Below are 20,957 nucleotides of genomic sequence, written 5' to 3'. Positions count from 1 at the left end.
TTTGACCATTTCGTGTTAGTTATAAACACTCATGTAATCTCCCATCCAATCTTTTAACTTTTTGGTATTTAACATAAGACATATGTTCCAGAACAGAGACTCACATGTTTGCTCACAAAGAGCTGTATTACTTGGTGTCCTTGACTTCTGTGAATGGTAATAGGTAAGATAGGTAGGCACGGAGTATATGTGTGTGTATGTGCCCATGTGTTTTTTCCCAATCCACAAACCCTGAGGCACACACTTACACTTACAATGGCCCAATCGAGTTACCCACTACCAGGTGGATAGAACTAACCACCTATGGAATAGAAGGTATCTTGTAAGTTATTTTACTTAGCTCTTATCACAATTCAGTGAAATTTGAATTTCTCGGTCTTTCCCATTTTACAGGTGAAGAAACAAAGTTGGTTTAAGTAAATTACCTAAGCCCAGGTGGGAAGAGGCAGAACTAGATAAAAACCCAGATCTAGTTGCTTCACAATCTGAGTGCTTTCTCACTGAGCCATAATATGTCAGCAACTGTTTTTACAACAAACCTTTGGACTGTCTGATATGGGGTCCTCAAATCATGGAGCTTAGGAAAGTGTCCTAGCCCTACCTCAGTATCTGTTCTTACTCTCAAGGACCCAAGCTTGTCTTCCAAGACCCAGGGAATGCTAGGATTGAAGGAAACAGCAGAAGGATTGAGGAGCTTGTTTGTACCACTTGGGAACAGGACTTCAAGGCAGTCTCCAAACTTCTCTTTTTTAAGATGGCACTTAGCCACAAAGAGGCTACCATTAGTATAATTTGACTTTGGCTACGGCCTCTAACCTCGCTTGTTTGGATTTTTAGTCTCTTGATCTTTTCTCATTCAGTTCTTGGTTTGACTTCAGATGCCTATCTGTAACTTTTCCCTTCCTCCTCATTCCAGAGATGAACTTTGACCTTTTTTCTTATTTGTGGCCCAGTCTCCATTAGAGCCTCTTCAGGATAGTTTATGCTTGACCTTGGACCAACTCTAACACAAGCCAGAGTTGTTCTTCTGCAACATCTTGGACAAGTGGCATGAATGCAGCCCCAAGGAGCTCTTGTTTTATAGAAGGGTCTCTCCTTACCACTGGAGATCTGTTTATTTTGCTCTTAGCAAATACACCTTTCTGCAATTTTGGCTTTGTGGTCCAAAGTGAAAAATTTTACCTTTTGGTGAATGTTGGAGAGAGAGTGGATTTGGCAGGTCGAATATTGTCCTTCTTCCCCTTTCTCCTCAGCCTCTGGACTCTTAAATAGATTTCCAGCCACATTTGTCACAGAAAAAGTTCTCTTCTTGTGTCCCATGTATTCATTCATTCATTCATTCAACAGACATTTATTGAGGGTCTACAATCTCTCAGTTACAGTGCAAGGTACTAGAATACAAAAGGAATAAGATGGAGTCCCTGCTCTTAAAGAGTCCTATGTAATTATAAAATAGAAAGGTAAGTGATCCAATAGAGATGAGAGATATATACCTAGAAGACGCATCTGATGGCTTGCTACCTAGTCAAAAGATGATGTGGTTTTAGATCTTATGGTAGAAGAAAACCTTGAGAAACATAAAAGAAGATCATTTCAGAACTGAATGTGAATTCAGTACATGTTATCTGGCAGTATTTACTAGAAGTAGACTTAATCTGGTTTTAGCTCCCTTTTGACTTATTTCTTCACGTATTTAGGAAAGGAGCAACCTATTGCTGTTGCAACAGTGTAACCTCAGTAAAATTATTTCCGTTAGGCTTCAGGCTGAAAGCCTCAGATAATATTACAGAATTCTAATGTTTATGATGGTTTGCTAGTCGAAAGATAAGATTTTGGTTAGTTTGGGGCCATAAATGGGTAGAGGAGTTTTGCTATAACCTAATCATATTTGATCCAGAAAAATCACCACCCAACTTTATTTCAGAACCTAGTCTTCAAAATTAGGTGAATCCCCCAATTTAAAGAAAAGAGATTAAGTAAATAAAAAGAAGGAATTATATGCTCTCTATAAGAAACTAAATATTAAGGAACAGATTGGTTGTAAGTGAAAGGAGGGGAAAAGGCATGCTTATGTAAACACGAAGCATAAGAAATCTAAAGTAGTTAATATTAACATCAGATGAAATAGACACCAGAACAAGGAATATAACCAGGGATGAAGAACATTTCATTATGATGAAGGGGTAAATTCATCAAGAAGGCATGATAATCCTAAATATGTATGCAATCAACGAGATCTTTAAAATACATGAAGCAGGGCACCTGGGTGGCTCAGTCGGTTAAGCGTCTGACTCTTGATTTCAGCTCAGGTCATGATCTCAGGGTCGTGAGAGTGAGCCCTGAGTTGGGTTCCATGCTGGGCTTGGAGCCTGCTTAAGATTCTCTTCTCCCCTCTGTACCCCCTCCCCACTCACTGTGCTCTCTCTCTCTCAAAAAAACAAAACAAAACATGAAGCAAAAACTGACAGAACTGAAAGGAGAAAAAAAGATCCACAGTTATAATTGGAAATGTTAACACCTCTCTCTCAGTAATTGATAGAAGAAATAAACAAAAAATCAGGATACAGAAGATGTGAACAACAGTAATAACCAATGGGAACGGACATTTCTAGAACATTCCACCTAGTACCAACAGAATACACGTTCTTCTCAAGTGTACATTGAACATTCACCAAGAAAGACTATATTGCTGGGCAATAAGACAAATCCCAACACATTTAAAAGGTTTAAAATTATACAGATTATGTTCTCTGACCAAATGGAATTGGAACTCAACAGTAGATCTGGAAAATTCTCAAATATTTTTAAATTAAACAGTATATCTAAATAAGGCTTGAGTCAAGAAATTATAAGGGAAATTAGAAACTAGTTTGAAGGGAATGAAAATGAATGTACAACATCTTAATATTTGTGGGATACAGCAAAGACTACTTAGAAGGAAACACTTTTTTTTTTAAGATTTTTTATTTGAGAGAGAGAGAGACAGAGCAAGCATGAGTGGGGGGAGAGGGGAAGGGCAGAGGGAGAGGGAGAAGCAGGCTGACCACTGAGTGAGGAGCCTGATGCCGGGGCTCGATCCCAGGAGCCTGGGATCCTGATCTGAGCTGAAGGCAGACGTTTGACTGAACCACCCAGGTGTCTGAGAAGGAACCACTTTTTAATGTTTATGTTAAAAAAGAAGTAAGGTTTAAAATCAGGGATCTTCCTCCTTAAGAACCTACAAATGAAAACTAAAATAACTAGAAGGGAGGAAATAGTATAACAACAGAAATCAATGAAATAGAGAACAGAAAAACAGTAGAGAAAAATCAATGAAAGCAAAAGATAGTTCTTTGAAAAGATCTATTATACAGTCTAGTTAGATTGACAAAAGGAGGAGAGAAGGCACAAATTACCATTATTAGGAATGAGAGAGGGGGCATCACTATAGATCCTCCATGCATTAGAAGGAGAACAAAGGAGTATTATGAACAATTTGAAGTCAATAAATTTCACAATTTAAATAAAACAGACAAATTCCTTTGGAAATACAAATTACCAAAACTGACTCAAAAAGAAATAGAAAATCTGAGTAGCCTTAGATGTATTAAATAAAATGAATTTATAATTTAAAACCGTCCCACAAAGAGAACTTCAGGCTCAGATTATTTCACTGGTGAAATCTGTTAAACATTCAAGACATAGATAAGATCAATCTTTTTTTTTTATGTTAATTGCCATACATTACATCATTAGTTTTTGATGTAGTGTTCCATGATTCATTGTTTGCATATAACACCCAGTGCTCCACTGAATACGTGCCCTCTTTAATACCCATCACCAGGCTAACCCATCTCCCCAACCCCCTCCCCTCTAGAACCCTCAGTTTGTTTCTCAGGGTCCATAGTCTCTCATGGTTCATCTCCCCCTCCAATTTCCCCCCCTTTATTTTTCCCCTTAACCACATATAAGTTTTTATTTTAATTCCAGTTAATTAACATATAGTGTTATATTAGTTTCAGGTGCACAATATAGTGATTCAATGATTCCACACATCACCCAGTGCTCATCAACTATTTAACCCATTCCTGCATCTCCTTTCCCTCTGGTAGCCGTCAGTTTTCTGTTTCTTGGTTTCTCTCTCTCTCTTTTTTTCCTTCCCATTGCTCACTTGTTTTCCACATAGGAATAAAATCGTATGATATTTGTCTTTCTCTGACTGACATTTCATTTAGCATAATACTCTCTAGTACCATCCACGTCCTTGCAAATGGCAAGATTTCACTTTTTTTTATGGCTGAATAATATTCCATTATACACTCAAGCATGTGTGTGTGCACTCATGCGACACACACGCGCGCGCGCGCGCGCGCGCATGCGTGCGCTACTTCTTTACCCATTCATCAGTCAGTGGCTACTTGGGCTGCTTCCATATGTTGGCTATTGTAAATAATGCTGCTATAAACATCGGGGTGCATGTATCCCTTTGAATTAGTGTTCTTGTATTCTTTGGGTAAATACCCAGTAGTGCAATTATTGGATTCTAAGGTAATTCTGTTTTTAACTTTCTGAGCAACCTCCAAACTGTTTTCCACAGTTAGCTCTCCTACCAGCAGTGCACTAGGCTTCCTTTTTCTCCACATCCTCACGAACACCTGTTGTTTCTTGTGTTTTTGTTTTTAGCCAATTTGACAGGTGTGAGGTGATGTAGTAGTTTTGTTTTGCATTTCCCTGATGATAAGTGATGAGCATCTTTTCATGTGTCTGTTGGCCATCTGGATGTCTTCTTTGGAGAAATATCTCTCCATGTCTTCTGTCCATTTTTTAATTAGATTATTTGTTTTTTGGGTTTTGGGTGTTTTTTGGGTGAATATTGAACCACCCTTTCAACCCAGGAAGAAATCCCATTTGATCGTGGTGGATGATTTTTTTTTAATGTATTGTTGAATTCATTTAGCTAGAATTTTGTTGAGCATTTTTCCATCTGTGTTCATCAGGGATATTGGCCTACGGCTCTCCTTTTTAGTGGTGTCTTTATCTGATTTTGGTGTCAGAATAATGCTGTCCTCATAGAATGAATTTGGAAGTTTTCCTTCCTTTTCTATTTTTTTGGAATAGTTTGAGAAGAATAGGTATTAACTCTTCTTTAAATGTTTGGTAGAATTCACCTGTGAAACCATCAGGCCTTGGACTTTTGTTTTTTTGGGAGTTTTTTGATTACTGATTCAATCTCTTTGCTGGTGTTCAAATTTTCTAATTCTTCCTGTTTCAGTTTTGGTAGTTTATATGTTTCTAGGAATTTATCCATTTCTTCTATGTTGTCCAATTTGTTGGCACATATTTTTTCATAATATTCCTTGTAATTATTTGTATTTCTGTGGTATTGGCTGTTATTTCTCCTCTCTCATTTGTGATTTTGAGTCCTTTCTCTTTTTTTCTTGTTAAGTCTAGCTAGAGATTTGTCAATTTTGTTAATTTTTTTTCAAAGAACCAGGTCCTGGTTTTATTAATCTATTCCATTGGTTTTGTTTGTTATTTGGTGTTTATTTTGTTTTTGTTTTAGATTCTATATCATTTATTTCTGCTCTAGTCTTATTTCCTTCTTCTGGGTTTAGGTTTCATTTGTTGTTCTTTTTCTAGGTTCTTTAGGTGTAAGGTTACGTTGTTTATTTGAGATTTTTCTTGCTTTTTGAGGTAGGCCTGTATTGCTATATATTTCCTCTTAGAACTGCTTTTGCTGCATCCCAAGGTTTTGAGCTGTTGTGTTTTATTTTCATTTATTTCTATATATTTTTCTTATTTCTTCTTTGACTTCCTGGTTGACTCATCCATTGTTTAGTAGCATGTTATTTAACCTCCATGTAATTTTGGTCTTTACAGATTTTTTCTTTGGTTGATTTCTAGTTTTAGCAGTAGCGTTTAGCATAGCATTGTAGTCAGAAAAGATGCAGGATATAACTTGGATCTTTTTTTGAATTTATTGAGACTTGTTTTGAGGCCTAATATCTGATCTGTTCTGGAGAATGTTCTATGTGCTCCTGAAAAGAATGTGTATTCTGCTGGTTTAGGATGAAATGTTCTGAATATATCTATTAAATCCACCTGGTCCAATGTGTCATCAAAGCCATTGTTTCCCTGTTGATTTTATGATTGGATGACCTGTCCATTGATATAAAGAGGGAGTTAAAGTCCCCTACTATTACTGTATTATCATCAATTAGTCCTTTATGTTTGTTATTAACTGTTTTATATATTTGGGTGCTTCCATTTGGGTGCATTAAATATTTACAATTGTTGTATCTTCTTGTTGGGTTGTCCCCTTTATTATTTATTATATAGTGTCCTTCTTTGTCTCTTGTTACAGTCTTTGTTTTAAAGTCTAGTTTGTCTGATATAAGTATTGCTACTCCAGATTTCTTTTGACATCTGTTTTCATGATAGATATTCTCTGTCTCCTCACTTTCAATCTGCACGTGTCATTTTTTTTTTTTTTTTTTTTAAGTAGGCTCCATGTGCAGTGTGGATCCCATTGTGGGGCTTGAACTCATGACCCTGAGATCAAGGCCTGAGCTGAAATCAAGAGTTGGATGTTCAACTGGCTGAGCCACCCAAGCACCCCTCAATCTGCAGGTGTCTTTAGGTCTAAAATGAGTCTCATGTAGGCAGCATATGGATGGGTCTTGTTTTTTTATCCATTCTGTCACAGTATGTCTTTTGATTGGAGTGTGTAGTCCATTTACATTCAAAGTAATTATTGATATACATATTTGTTGTCATTTTATTTCTTTTGTGGTTGTTTCTGAAGATTTTCTCTGGTCTTGTCTTTCTCTCTTTCATGTTTCTCATTTTCCTTAGTGATATATTTGGATTTCTTTCCTTTATTCTTTGCATATTTATTAGTGGGTTTTGATATATGGTTACCATTAGGTTTGTATATAACCTCTTCTGCATATAGTAGTCTGTATTAAATTCATGGTCATTTAAGTTGTACCCATTCTTTATTTCTCTCCTCCTCATGTTCTTTATCATGTTTTACATCCTTTTGTGAGTTCCTTGACTGATTTTATACTGAAATACTCATTTTTACTGCTTTGGTGTTTCCTACCTATCTACTGTCATTTTTGGTCTCTCCTTTCTATTCAAAGTTTGCCTTTTAATATTTCTTGCAGAGCTGGCTTAGTGGTCATGAACTCCTTTAGTTTTTGTTTGTCTGGGAAACTCATCTCTCCTATTCTGAATGATAGCCTTGCTGGATAGAGTATTCTTGGCTGCAGATTTTTCCTGTTCAGCACTTTGAATATATCATGCCATGCCTTTCTGGCTTGGAAAGTTTCTGCTGAAAAATCCCAATAGCCTCATGGGGTTATTGGTCTTTTGTCTTACTGCTTTTAAACTTTGTTCATTATCATGTGTTTTGCCAATTTAATTACAATATGTCTTGGTGTGGATCTGCTTTTGTTGATTTTGTTGGAGGTTCTCTGTGCCTCCTCGATCTGGATATCTGTTTCCTTCCCCACATTCAGGAAGTTTTCAGGTATTATTTCTTCACATAAATTTTCTGCCCCTTTTTCTCTTTCTTCTTCTTCTGGGACTCCTGTAATACAAATGTTACTACATTTGATGGAGTTACTGAGTTCCCTATTCTCTTTTTGCATATTCTTTTTTCCCTCTTTTGTTCACCTTGATTACTTTCCATTACTCTGTCTTCTAGGTCATTAATTTGTTCCTCTGCTTCTTCCAGCCTGCTGTTCATTCTTTCAAGCATGTTTCTCATTTTGTTTTTTGAGCCCTTTATCTCTGCTTATTATTCCTTATCTCTGTGTAAGACATATAAGACACTCATGTCTTCCACCTTTTCTCAAGTCCAGTGAGTATCCTTATGATCATTGCTTTAAATACTCCATAAAACATGTTACTGATACCTGTTTCACTTAGCTCTCTGGCTGTGACCTTGTCCTGTTCCTGTTCTTTCATTTGGGATAAATTTCTTTTTTTTTTTTTTTAAAGATTTTATTTATTTAGAGAGAGAGAGTGCATGTGAGTGAGTGCCAGGGGAGGGGCAGAAGGAGAGAGCAGACTCCCTGCTGAGCAGGGAGCCTGATGTGGTGCTCAATCCCAGGACCCTGAGATCATGACCTGAGCTGAAGGTAGATGCTTAACTGACTGAGCCACCCAGGCGCCCTCTTTGGGATAAATTTCTGTCTTCTCATTTTGTCTACATCTCTGCCTGTTTCTCTCTTTTAGGAAAGTCAGCTATATCTCCTGTTCTTGAGGGTAATGGCCTTCTGAAGAAGAGGTCCTATAGTGCCCTGCCATGTAGTCTCCCTTGTTCCCCAAGATCCGGTGCTTCTGGGAGTGTCTCCAGTGTATGGTGTATGTGTTCTGCTGTTTTGTCCTGGCTGCTTTATCCTTCAGGCCAGTTATCTGGAGAGGCTCTCTTTGCCTGTTGTGGGCAGTGTTTGGTCCCTGCCCTGAATGTGGTACCTTTTAACCAGGTGTGCTCAGACTGCTTGTGAAGTGAGACCTGTCACCACTGCCAACAGAACTACAAAACTGTTGAGTCGGGGCACATGGTGTGAGCAGGGGTTTGGGCTGGTCTTCTGGGGAAGGGGCCCTGCCATGCTGGGACTGAGGCAAGCATGACTGGGAGGGGCAGTTCCGCTGCAGCACAGGGTTGAGGGGTGCTTGGTATAAGCAGGTTAGGTAGTGAGTGTGGGAATAGTGCTGGTTCCTGCAGGTGGCCCTGCACTTATGCTGAGGGGTGGGGGAGGGAGATGCATATATATGGCCAGTTCCTTTGTTCCCAGAGTGGTCTCTCCATGAACACTGCCTCTCTGGGATACACTCCGAAATGAGTGAATAACCTCCCCACTATGTGCCCCGGGTGCTCTTCAGATCTCTGTTTCCATTCTGTATGTCTGCAGGTTGTTTGCTGGCCTTCTCTCTGAGAGCAGCACAGCCCCCTCCAGGCTCTATCCCAGCCCAGTCCACTGACCTTTAGAATTACAGGCTTCAAGCCCCACTGGTTGCCAGAAGTCACGAAATTTGGCCCCTCTTACTTTCTAAGCCAGTTACTGTGGGGATTTGTTTTCCCCCACTCTCCCCTGTCATTCATCCTTGTCTGTGACCCTGGCTTCTTCCTCATCACAGCACAGGGATCCATTTCTCTCCCAAGCCGCATGTCCACACTTCCTACCTTCTGGGTGACTTATTCTCTACCTTTAGTTATGAAGTTTGTTCTGCCAGCCTTCAGGTCAGTTTCTGGGGCATTTAGGATGATTTGAAAGTTATCTAGTTTTGTATGTGGGACAAGGTGAGCCTGTGATCCTCCTACACCACCACCCCCATCTTCCAACCCACTGTCTAAGATCAGTTTTCATATCAATTTATATTTGACCCAAGACCCGTCCAGAATGAACACCATCGAGTGTAGCTCAGGCAGGACTCTGCACTTGAATATGAAGATTCTCTGAGTTTCTGTTTCTGCTGGAATTCTTGGAGAGCATCTTTCCTAAATTCGTCTTTCCTTCTTGAATTCCATACTATTTGTAGTTTGCTACACACACAAATCAGGTAATTTCTTAAGGAGAGGAACTGTTTAATTATGGTTAAGAAGCTGTGCTAGAGTCGGAAAGCCTGGCTCTCAATCCTATATCTACTGAGATTGACTTTGGACAAGTGCGCTTCTTTGTACTCCATTTGTAAAATCAGGATAATTGTATGTATCCTTTGGGTGGCGACCATTAAATAATGCACATAATGGGATACGTACACCACATGGTATATGAGCACTCACTAAATATTATTACTGGCATTGATTATTATGGGAGTGTGTTTAGTGATGATATAGATGTAGGAAAAATCCAATTGTAATCTCTTCTTTTAGGATAAAAACATCATTCCCAAGATCCTAATTCTACATATTCTCATTAGTATACTGGAGATAGCCTCATGAGTAAATTGTGGATGTTTTGAAACTAGAGAATCCTGGTCCTATGTCACTCTTGGTAACATGTTGGGTACATTAGGAACATGTTCATTCCTCTAAGGCCCTGAGGTACTTCTGAGTGCTTTTCCTGGAGAAAAATTAACTAGCTGGTAAGAGGTAGTAACCCACACAAAACACAGAACTTAAGTTCACAAAATATGCATGATGAAACCAGATCAGGTTGGACTGGGAGAGACTGAAAAATCGTAAATAAAACTTCCTGAAGAGGAATAGATAATGATCTGCCTTCCTGCCTGAAATGCTGTATGGCCTTTAGTAATGTAACGTCTACCAGGACAGTATTTTGTCTGCTACCTAGAGACCATTGACTATGGTAGCATCCCTCCCAGAATTACCAGGGATCTTCAGACAGAAAGAAAAGGGCTGAACTAACAAATGAATTAAGAGCACAATGTGTGCTGTGTGGAAGCCCTTAGTGAATGTTAATTATATCATCTATAGTTTACAAAAATGATTTCGGTAGTGGTGTCAAGTTTGACCTCCCCACCCTTCTCTTTGTACTTCTGCACAAAAATCTCAGAGTTACTGAAATTAAGTAATCTCGAATGACTTGAGATTGAGTTAATCTCAGATGAATGCGTTTGACTCTGAAGTATACGATCTACTCATCCTGTTCACCCCGATCCACACTCTTAGTATAGGTGTTACACAGTGAGATGCTCTTCTCTCCTTCAAGAGGAGAGAAAAAAGCCAAATGGAGCAGAGAATTTGGTTAATCCACCAGCCAAGGTAAGAGATATATCAGGTGTTTAATTATTCTTGAGATATATTTGCTACCATTTATATATATATATTTGTACTTTCGGAACTGAGCATAGACTATTCATAAGATACAATAAAAATCTAAAAATGGCTAATATTTTAGAAGACGTTTTGAACTTGGTTTTGCAAATATATGAATTTGTATCTAACTTGGAATTCATTTTGATCCAAGGAAGACTTCCTTAGATTTCGTTGAATGCTCTTTCTGCTCGGCTTCTCCCTATACTAAAAATCAGTAGCTCTCTGAGTGATGTGTTATCCCTAGCCAAAGTTGATACGGTTCCTAGAAACCTCTGTGGACCATGTACAGTTAGAGTTTGTACTTCAAAATGCTTTACTGGTAGGGTTTACATAAAGATACATGCTGTGATCTTCCAAAGTTAGGAAACTAACTAAATACTAACTGAAATATTTATGGACTCTAATTGTTAGTGATCTGTAGCAGAAGATGGCTGTCTCTTTTAATTAGTCACCAGAAGTTGTTAGAAAAATGCCTGAGCCTTTCTGTTCACAAAACCTCTTGAGGGCTCACTGTTGGCAGAAGAGTTAAATCCGTATTGATCATATGCACTTGATTGTAGAAAGATCTTACTGGTAACATTTCCAAAAAAATTCTAATTGCCACAATTTAAATTTTAAGAATCTTAAAACATAAATGTTTGTTTTATTGCATTTGAGTTATACTTACGTGTCTTTTTTTTTTTTTTTTTTTTAAACCTAACTAAGAGCTAAGGATATGGGGCTTCAGTTCCTTCTAAATTAATTTGAGGCATTTCTCGTAACGAATTGAGTTATGAATAATTATAAAGGTGATCTGCTTTCTCCTATTGTGGCAGCCTATGCTCAAGATTTTGCACGCTGTGTCTCCAGATGTGGTTTTTCTTTTTCTGTAAGCATGCAAAATGGTAAACAAAGGAGTAATTTTGGTACATGCATAACAGTGTAATATTATGAACCAATTAAAATGCTTACAAAAGATTTTTTAAATAAATCTGAGCAAGGCTGACAGATTAGCTAATAGTACTGTGTTGATGTTTATTTCCTTATTTTGATCATCATACATTGTTTATGTAAGAAAATATTCTTGTTTTTAGGAATGTGGGCTTTATCCAATGGTAAAAGGCTGATCTTGTCTGCAGCTTCCTATTTTTTTTTTAGTATGGTGGTGGTGGTGGTGTGCACCCATGTGTGTATGTGTATGTATGTGTAGCAGGGAGAGAATGTGATTTTAAAGTTTAGGTGGTAAAATTTGGGGAATCGGGGTAATAAGTAAAGTTATTTGTAAAAAAAAAAATGATACTGTAAACAAAAGAACAAGATATAAAATCATTTTCCTCAGCTGTATAAAAATAGGATGGAAGGCAAAAATGCCAAACTATTAGATTCTAGCCTCCTGGGTTTTTTTAGACATTTCTCTTCAATTTTTCTATTATGAGCATCTGTTAGCAGTATATCCCACAGGGCAAGGATTTTTGTCTGTTTCATTTCCTAGAAATGTGCCTGATCCAGAGTAAATGTCAGATAGATCTTTTGCTGAATGTGTGGATGATTAATTTGAAAATTGGTATTTGTTGAATATGTACATTTTGAATCTTTAATAAACTTTTTCCATTTAAAATTTAGGAAGTAGAGAGAAATACCATATTACACTGACTATGACCTTAAAAAATGAGGTCCCCCTCCCGAATTAGAGACTAATCCATTGGAAGTTAAAGTAAACTGATAATAAAAATTTTTTTTCTTAAATTTCCTTAATAGATTCTTCAGTTTGAAGATATCTTGGCTAGTACTTTCTACCGAGAGCACTTTCGAGTATACATGGAAAGGATGGACAAGAGAGCTCTGATTAGTTTTTGGGAGTCTGTGGAGTATTTAAAGAGTGCTAACAAGGTAGTACATACAGCATCAAAGGAATATGAATCACTAGCTGATGAAAACGTGCATGTTAGACACTGTGTCTGTTTCTCAATGAAGCTGTAAGATAAGTATACATTAAAGACTATTTAAAACCAAATATAATAATGGAATTATGTTCTAGCCGCTAACAGTAAATGAAATTAGATTTTATTTACAAAAAAGATGCTTTTGAATGTGTAGTCAGGGAAAAAAAGTGACTTATAAATGTACCAAAATATTGAATTTATTTTCAGGCAGTTATTTTTTTAACACATTATAAAAAGACTTATATATATATATTCACATCGCTGTTATAATGAATTGATCTTGTCATCTGCACCTCCATCTCATAACCTTGTTATTTTAATATCATCGTGCATATTTTACACAACTGTTCTCCTTTTATTTCATTTAAAATATGATTGAATTAATGGGGCTTAGGTGGTCCAGTTGGTTTAGTGGCTGACTCTTGGGTTTCGGCTCAGGTCATGATCTCAGGGTCCTGGGATCGAGCCCCACGCTGGGCTCTGCGCTCAGTGGGGGAGTCTGCTTGTGGATTCTCTCTCTCTCTCTCAAATAAATAAGTAAGTAAATAAATAAATCTTTTTTTTTTTAAGATTTTTATTTATTTATTTGAGAGAGAGAGAAAGAGAGAGAGCATGAGCGGGGATAGGGTCAGAGGGAGAAGCAGACTCCCTGCTGAGCAGGGAGCCCGATGCGGGACTCGATCTCGGGACTCCAGGATCATGACCTGAGCTGAAGGCAGTCGCTTAACCAACTGAGCCACCCAGGTGCCCAGTAAATCTTTTAAAAAATAAATAAAATATGATTGGATTAAGAAACACAAAACATTTTTGGTTATAGATGCCTCTTACAATGAAAACTCCAACAATAAGCATTGTGTTTTGCACTTGGCAAGGTCTCAGTACATTTAAGGATTAAAGACTGAAATATGTATGTTTATATGTTATATGTATAACATATACATATATTTTGAGAGGCTTATTAAAATAAGCACAAAGGTACATTAAATTACTATTTGTACTTTATATGAGTGTTGGCAGAACTGAATACCAACTTAAAATACATCATAAATCACAAACTACCTTGTTTTCTGTAAAAGATTTTTATTTATTTATTAGAGAGAGGGAGAGAGAGAGAACATGAGCGGGGAGAGGGGCAGAGGCAGAGGGAGAAGCAGACTCCCTGCTGAGCAGGGACCCTGATGTGGGTCTCCATTCTGGGACTCTAGGTTTATGACCTGAGCTGAAGGCAGTTGCTTAACGGACTGAGCCACCCAGGCGCCCCACAAATTACATTGGTTAAGGAATTAAATTCACTCTCATAGTATTTTTAAATCTTCTTAGAAATGCTTTTCATTGTTAATTTGTAAGCCACAAATTACCTCATTTTACCAAATACTGTTTTTGCCTACTTTATTATATATTTTATTTACTAGACTTGATTCCAAATGACTTCTAGCTGTGCTCAAAGGAATATTGCAAACAGCAATCTAAAGAACTTTTCTAAACTACTGAAAACAATTTGAAAGATTTCAGTGGAATAGGAGCATATAGCTTTGTCCAATGCAACACTATTTGACCTGGCAGCACTGATTTGGATGTAAAAGTTCTGGGATGTTTGTTGAATTCACAATCTTCATTTGTTAAATTGTCTTCATTTTTTAAAAATTTTTATTTATTTTTTTTAGAGAGAGAGTGTGAGCAGGGGGAGGAGCAAAGGGGGAGGGAGAGGGAGAGGGAGAGGGAGATAATCTCCAGCAGACTCTGCACTGAGCGGCAGAGCCCTAAGACCCAGAGATCATGATCTGAGCTGAAACCAAGAGTTGACGCTCAGCCACCCAGGCGCCCCTGTCTTCATTTTTCACTTCTGTTGAAGACTTTGTGTAACATTCCTGGAGTTAATGAGATGTGTCTAGAGGAAATATAAATATTATGTTAACCAGAAGAGATACTGAATTTGCGAAGCAGGCTGACTGTGACCTAAGTGTAACGTTTAAGACTAAGCCGTCTAATATAAGCTTGATTATAATGCAATAAATCATCATTCTGAAAGAACATTTTTCTTGTTTTCTTAAATTATACAATACTGACTTTTTTTTTTTTTTGGAGTGAGAAATGGCACTTCCAATTATTTATATTAGATTTTAAAAAGCCAAATTGAATTTAGCTGATATTTGAGCTGTGGAATTCAGATTTACGAGGAGGAGTCCATTGCAAGAAGAGAACTGTTGTCATTTTTCTCCTTCCAGCATTTCAAAGAAATTGCATTTGTTAACTGTTCAACTGAAGTGTTCATTTTAAGGAGCCAGTTGTCTTTTGAGGGTCTCACTCTTACCCCTCGGTTCTGAATGTGCACACGGAAGCCAGAGAGCCACCTGGTACCAGTGTACGTTCCACGCCTTCCTTCCAGCTTTGAAATGTAGAGAATTCTGAAGATACTCCGTTTTGTCAGGGATGAAATTTCTTACCTTTCTTGTTCTTCATCCTTCTGTTTTTCAGAATGAAATCCCTCAATTAGTTGGCGAAATTTACCAGAATTTCTTTGTGGAAAGCAAAGAAATATCTGTGGAAAAATCGCTTTACAAAGAAATCCAGCAGTGTCTTGTAGGAAATAAAGGTATTGAAGTGTTCTGCAAAATCCAGGGAGATGTTTATGAGACCCTAAAGGATAGGTATTACCCTTCATTCATTGTCAGTGACCTATATGAGAAACTGATGGTAAAAGAGGACGAGAAACATGCCTCACAGTTGGTTTCCAGCAAGGATGAACTGGTGAGTCACCTTTCACTTTCTCCTCCCTTCTCAGTGGTTAAGCTTCGAATATGATCTGATGGGCTCATACTGTATAAGCCGAATTTGGTGCGCCCCTTCACCTTTTAATGTACAGGACCCTAAGTGGAGCTTACATACGCCTCCCCTTGTTCTTGTCAACAGCTGACTACCACCACCTGCTGTTGAGTCACAGACCTCACTGCCCCCTCCCTACCTGAGACACACCCCGAAAACGCGAAGGCAGAAAGCCTATGGGGTGGGACATTTGTGACTTAGGCCAGGTAAGAGAATCCATAGAACTTAGTGCGGCCTGAGAATAGTCGAAGAGTGGGGAAATGAGGAGAGAAAGAGAATGTGGGAGGAGTTACAGGAAATATTTTGGAGTTTAAAAAATCAGATGTAAGTAAGATGTTCCAAAGAAAACCTTGCTCAGCCACACCTGAAGTCTAATTTTCTTAAGTGTACTGTCATTTAATGGGAGAACCCCAGTTGCCACCTGTCATGTACTATTAATGATTTATGTGAGTTTTAAGGTTTATGAAGATGCAAAGAAAAACAAAATGTTTTAAGTCACCCTGTATGGAAAGATGATAATTTATCTTGGGTTTTTTTCTGCCCAGTGATTTCTCAAGCCTTGAGGAATCAAGTGCTTGCTCTTGATGGTATTTGAAGTCAGTATCTGAACTGTTTTTAAATTCATTCCTTCAGAGTTTTTAAAAGATTTATTACTTAGTTCTTTATATTTTCAGTGTATAACACCACCGAACTGGTCCAAAAATCATTACTCATTGCATCTTATTTTTTAAGATAGGTCAGTTTGTTTAATTTTAATTATTTATTTATTTATCTATTTATTTACTTAGTTATTGGTCAGTTTGTTTTAACTGTGTTATCTCTCCCTCAAAAGTTAAAATGGTTAATTTGCAAATGCCTTAAAAGAGGTTATTCAAATTGATTAAAAATGTCAATACCCAACAGATAAATTGAATAAGGTCTTGAACTGACAGTTGATATGAAAGGTAAACAAACATGAAAAATTATCCAACTTCACCTGGGACTCAAGAGTAATACGTATCACTGAGCTTTTGAAAGCTCCTACTCTTTTGTAACAATAATCCTACTTCTAGAAATTTATCTTAAGACAGTAAGTAGAAAAGTTTATGTATCATGGAGTTTGTTTTAGTACATTTGGGATAGCAAACCAGCAGAATCAACCCAGAGCACGAGCAGCAGTAGGAATATGTCTTAGTGTACTATCCATTGCTAGGATACTATACAGCCATAAAAATTATAATTTTGAAGTCTGTAATTAATACCTTCAAAATAAGCAGCATTGTAAATTATATGGAAAAGACAGAATACATGTCTATGTATACAAGGTGTAGAATTATGTCATGATATGTACATTCATGGACAAGGATTTGAAAGAGCTGACAAAAATAAAAACAGCTTGTTTTTCTAGGATTATTAATACTTCATTTTTGTTTGAAAAAATTACTGTTACAATTACTAAAAATTAGAAGAAAAAATTCTGGAAGAACATTAAGGAGTATAAACAAAGCAGAAGACTGTTCTCAGCCATTCTTTCCAGTGCCCCGCACAAATCTGTTTTATATGCAGTCTGTTGGTAATCTATCCAGATTTTTGAAAGTTACACAGTTCTTTATGAATCTTAAGTCACTTTGAAATGCTAACCATTTTACTTGTAAAATGATCTACCTGTTGATTTGTAAAATACATCTTCAAGAGAAGGACTGAACAAAGGGTATACCAAAAATACTTTCACTAATAGGAATTTGGAAATTTTATTTTAAAGGGACTCTCATGAGTTTTCTGTAATATTCTTTGGAGCCCGAAAGGAAGCCAAATGTATCTCAGTGTCTTTGTCCAATATTAGGCACAGATCATTCGGGTTGAGCTGGGTGCAGAACTCAGTTGCCTTCCCTTGTTCAAGCAGATTCCCTTGGGTGTACCATTTGGAAGATAATGGTATGGAATCCACCCCATGACCTCATCTCCACCTTCCACCCGCTTTTTCCGGCTATTAAATGTTTCTTTTTTCACTGCAATCCTGAACACCAGTTACTTTGGTTCCAAATAACTTTGACTTGTTACTTTGCTGAGGCAAAGCAGCCTGCTCCTGGGTTGTTACCAGAGTCTTTCCTTAGTGGAATCTAGTCCTTGGGCACAGTGTAATGATAGAGAACCTATGCACTCGGTAATAATGGCTGACCAGTCCAGCATCAGAAGATAGTGTGGTTCTCCCATCCAAGTACTAACCAGGCCTGACCCAGTACCTGCCACCCCAGTCTTAATCAGTGGTGGAAGAACGGTCTCAGAACTGTTTGTGTCAATTGGCCATTTAAGTTTAATAGTAAAAGATTGGTTAATGATAATGCATCGTAAAACCTTCAGAAGGAAAGGAGAATGTTTTGTGGACCATTTGTTTTGTGTGTGTGTGTGTGTGTCAGTTTTAAGTTTTTAGTTTTTAAAATCAGTACTTTTTAATGGAAACAACTTGACCAAAAATCTGTCACAGAATTTTGAGACCCATTAAAACAAAAGTTTAATGAGAAAAAAAAAGAAGAAGATAGTGTGGTTCATGTGACTTTCTCCCCCAGGGCCCGGGAGTCGAGGCTGGTGAGGAAGCTATAGATGAAGGCACCAGCCGGATTAATGAACAAGCCAGCTTTGCTGTAAACAAACTACGAGAACTAAATGAGAAACTTGAATATAAAAGGCAAGCTCTAAGTTCTATTCAAAATGCACCAAAACCTGACAAGAAGGTAACTCTTTTGCTTTCAAGGTTGTCTTTGAAAGTTTCCATTTTTCCAATTTGATAAATAGTTTTCAGTTTATGTTGCAAAGCATCACAGTTTCCTTAAAAAGAATTTTATCAGTAAGTTCCATTGTTACATTTTTGCTTCTAGTATAGAATGAGAAAAGCACTTGTTTTTAGCCTTCAGTGGTCTGGGGTTCTCCCCCCCACCCCCGTCATCAGCGGTGAGTAGCTCTGTTCTCTCACCTGGCTTGCCTACAGTACCTTTGCAGAACAGAGCAAAACATTTCCTTGTGTCAGATTCCTTTCTGGAAGTAAATTAACTCCACGAGGACAGTCTTTTCAATTTCATTTTTCTTTCAAATGCTGTGAGTCACAGTTTAGAGAACCTCAGAGAATTACGCAAGAAGTAGATGGTTTTGCTAAAAGCCAACAGAATTGGAAAGTTTAAAAAGGTGAACAGCATCTCCCTAACTGGCATTTTGCGAACCCCAGCAGTGGTGTGGCTTTTTGCTTTGTGGTTATGCCTTTTCAGAGTCCAACAGGGAGGCATTTCTAGTATAGCCTTGGCCGATGCTCTTCGGTCTGCCAAATTGATCTCCTCTGGCAATTTCTGAGTGCGTGTTCAGCAACATAAGTGATGAGTAAATGCAGGAGGCTGTGCCGGTCCCTGTGGGGAATCAGTGATATACAGAGCCTGACATGTGCCCTTTGGGAGCAAACATGGTGACAGTGGGACCAAAACATACCCACATGAACATGAAGCAGAGAGTCTCAGCCCTGACTGATGATAAAGTGCAGGACAAGGTTTAGGCTGGGAGTGCTTCCTGTAGGCTTTTTGAGCAAGGAAAGAGTCCTTGTAGCCTTCATGTTCAGGAGACTTTCGGAGCAAAACTTCTGCCCTCAAACCACAGAGTTACATATCCTTATAGGATTTCTCATGAAAGAGATCCATAGCCTTTTTTTTTTTTTTTTAAATAAAATTACTTATTTTTTAAAAATTGTTGCAAAATATACATAAAATTTATTACTACTTCAACCATTTTAGGTTGTCAGGTCAGTGTCTGTGTATTCACACTGTTTTGCAACCATCACTACTATCCATCTGCAGGACTCATATGGCAAAACTGAAACCCTGTGCCCGTTAAATAATACTTACCATTCCCCGCTCCCCATCCCCTCGCAACCACCGTTCTACTTTCTATCTCTTACAGATTTAGCTACTCTGAAATACGTCATGAGTGGAGTCATACAGTATTCATCCTTTTGTGACTAGCTTATTTCACTTAGTATAATGTCTTCAGGGTTCATTCATATTATACTGTGTGTCAGAACTTCCTTCCTTTTTAAGGCTGAGTGATTTTCCATTGTGTATGTATATAGCATTTTGTTTATCCATTCACCCATCAGTGGACATTTGGTTTGCTTCCACCTTTTGAGTATTGTGAATAATGCTGCCATGGACATGGGTGTACAAATATCTTTTCAAGATCTTGCTTTCACCTCTTTTGAGCATGTACCCAGATGTGGAATTGCTGTTTTTAATTCTTGGAGGAACCTCCATACTATTTTCCATAATGGTGGCACCATTTTATACCTTCTCACCAACAGTGCATGTAGTTTCCAATGTCTGTAGATCCTCACCAATAATTGTTTTTCAGTTTTTTGATAGTAACCATCCTAATGGGTGTGAGGTGGTTTGAATTTGCATCTCACTAATGATTAGTTATGTTGAGTATCTTTTCATGTACTCTTTGGCCATTTATATATTTTTTTTGAGAAATGTCTATTCAAGTCCTTTGCCCATTTTTGAACCAGACTGTTTGATTTTTGTTTTTAAGTTTTAAGAATTCTCTATATATTGGGGCGCCTGGATGGCTCAGTCGTTAAGCATCTGCCTTCGGCTCAGGTCATGATCCCGGGGTCCTGGGATCGAGCCCCGCATTGGGCTCCCTGCGCTGCGGGAAGCCTGCTTCTCCCTCTCCCACTCCCCCTGCTTGTGTTCCTTCTCTCGCTATGTCTCTCTGTCAAATAAATAAATCTTAAAAAAAAAAAAAAAAGAATTCTCTATATATTTTGGATGTTAATATCCTATCAGATATGTGATTTGCAGATATTTTCTCCAATTCTGTGGGTTGCCTTTTTACTGTGCCAATAGTATTCTTTGCACAAAAGTTTAAAATTTTTACGAAGTCTAGTTTTCCCATATTTTCTTTTGCTGCCTGAGCCTTTGGTGTCATAGCCAACAAGTCATTGCTAGCCCAGTGTTACGAAGCTTTTACCCTATGTTTTCTTCTAAGAATTTATAGTTTTAGCTCTTATGTTTAGATCTTTTATCCATTTTGAGTTAATTGTTATATAGGATGTTAGGTAAGGGTCCAACTTCATTATTTAGCATGCCGATATCCAGTTTTCTCAGCACTATTTGTTGAGGAAATTGTTCTTTTCCCATTGAGCGGTGTTGACACCCCAGTCAAAATTCTTTGACCATATATACAAACGTTTATTTCTTGGCTGTCTATTCTAGTGCATTGGTCTACATGTCTGTCTTTATGTCAGTACCATACATTTTGATTAGTATAGCTTTTTTTTTTAAAGATTATTTATTTATTTATTTGAGAGAGAGAGAATGAGAGAGAGCACATGAGAGTGGGGAGGGTCAGAGGGAGAAGCAGATCCCCCGCTGAGCAGGGAGCCCGATGCGGGACTCGATCCAGGGACTCCAGGATCATGACCT

General features: G+C 37.9%; 1 protein-coding gene across 6 annotated transcripts in view; it reads left to right on the top strand.

Annotated features, from left to right (window-relative positions):
• The window catches only part of SNX25 (sorting nexin 25), a 133,080-nt gene that overhangs the window by 89,462 nt on the left and 22,661 nt on the right, over positions 1-20,957 (top strand). For all 6 annotated transcript variants that reach the window (XM_064585682.1, XM_064585683.1, XM_064585687.1 and 3 more), the window contains 3 exons: positions 12,509-12,640; positions 15,169-15,441; positions 18,063-18,227. In XM_064585682.1, the coding sequence (XP_064441752.1) occupies positions 12,509-12,640; positions 15,169-15,441; positions 18,063-18,227 (570 nt within the window). The remainder of the gene's footprint in view (positions 1-12,508; positions 12,641-15,168; positions 15,442-18,062; positions 18,228-20,957) is intronic.

The sequence above is a fragment of the Mirounga angustirostris genome, unplaced genomic scaffold, assembly GCF_029215605.1.
Source record: "Mirounga angustirostris isolate CCGP_5_RB_7025 unplaced genomic scaffold, mMirAng1.0.hap1 SCAF_2, whole genome shotgun sequence".
In the NCBI taxonomy this organism is placed as follows: domain Eukaryota; kingdom Metazoa; phylum Chordata; class Mammalia; order Carnivora; family Phocidae; genus Mirounga; species Mirounga angustirostris.
The sequence above is the reverse complement of the archived record's forward strand: the minus strand, read 5'-3'. Positions and strand labels throughout refer to the sequence as shown.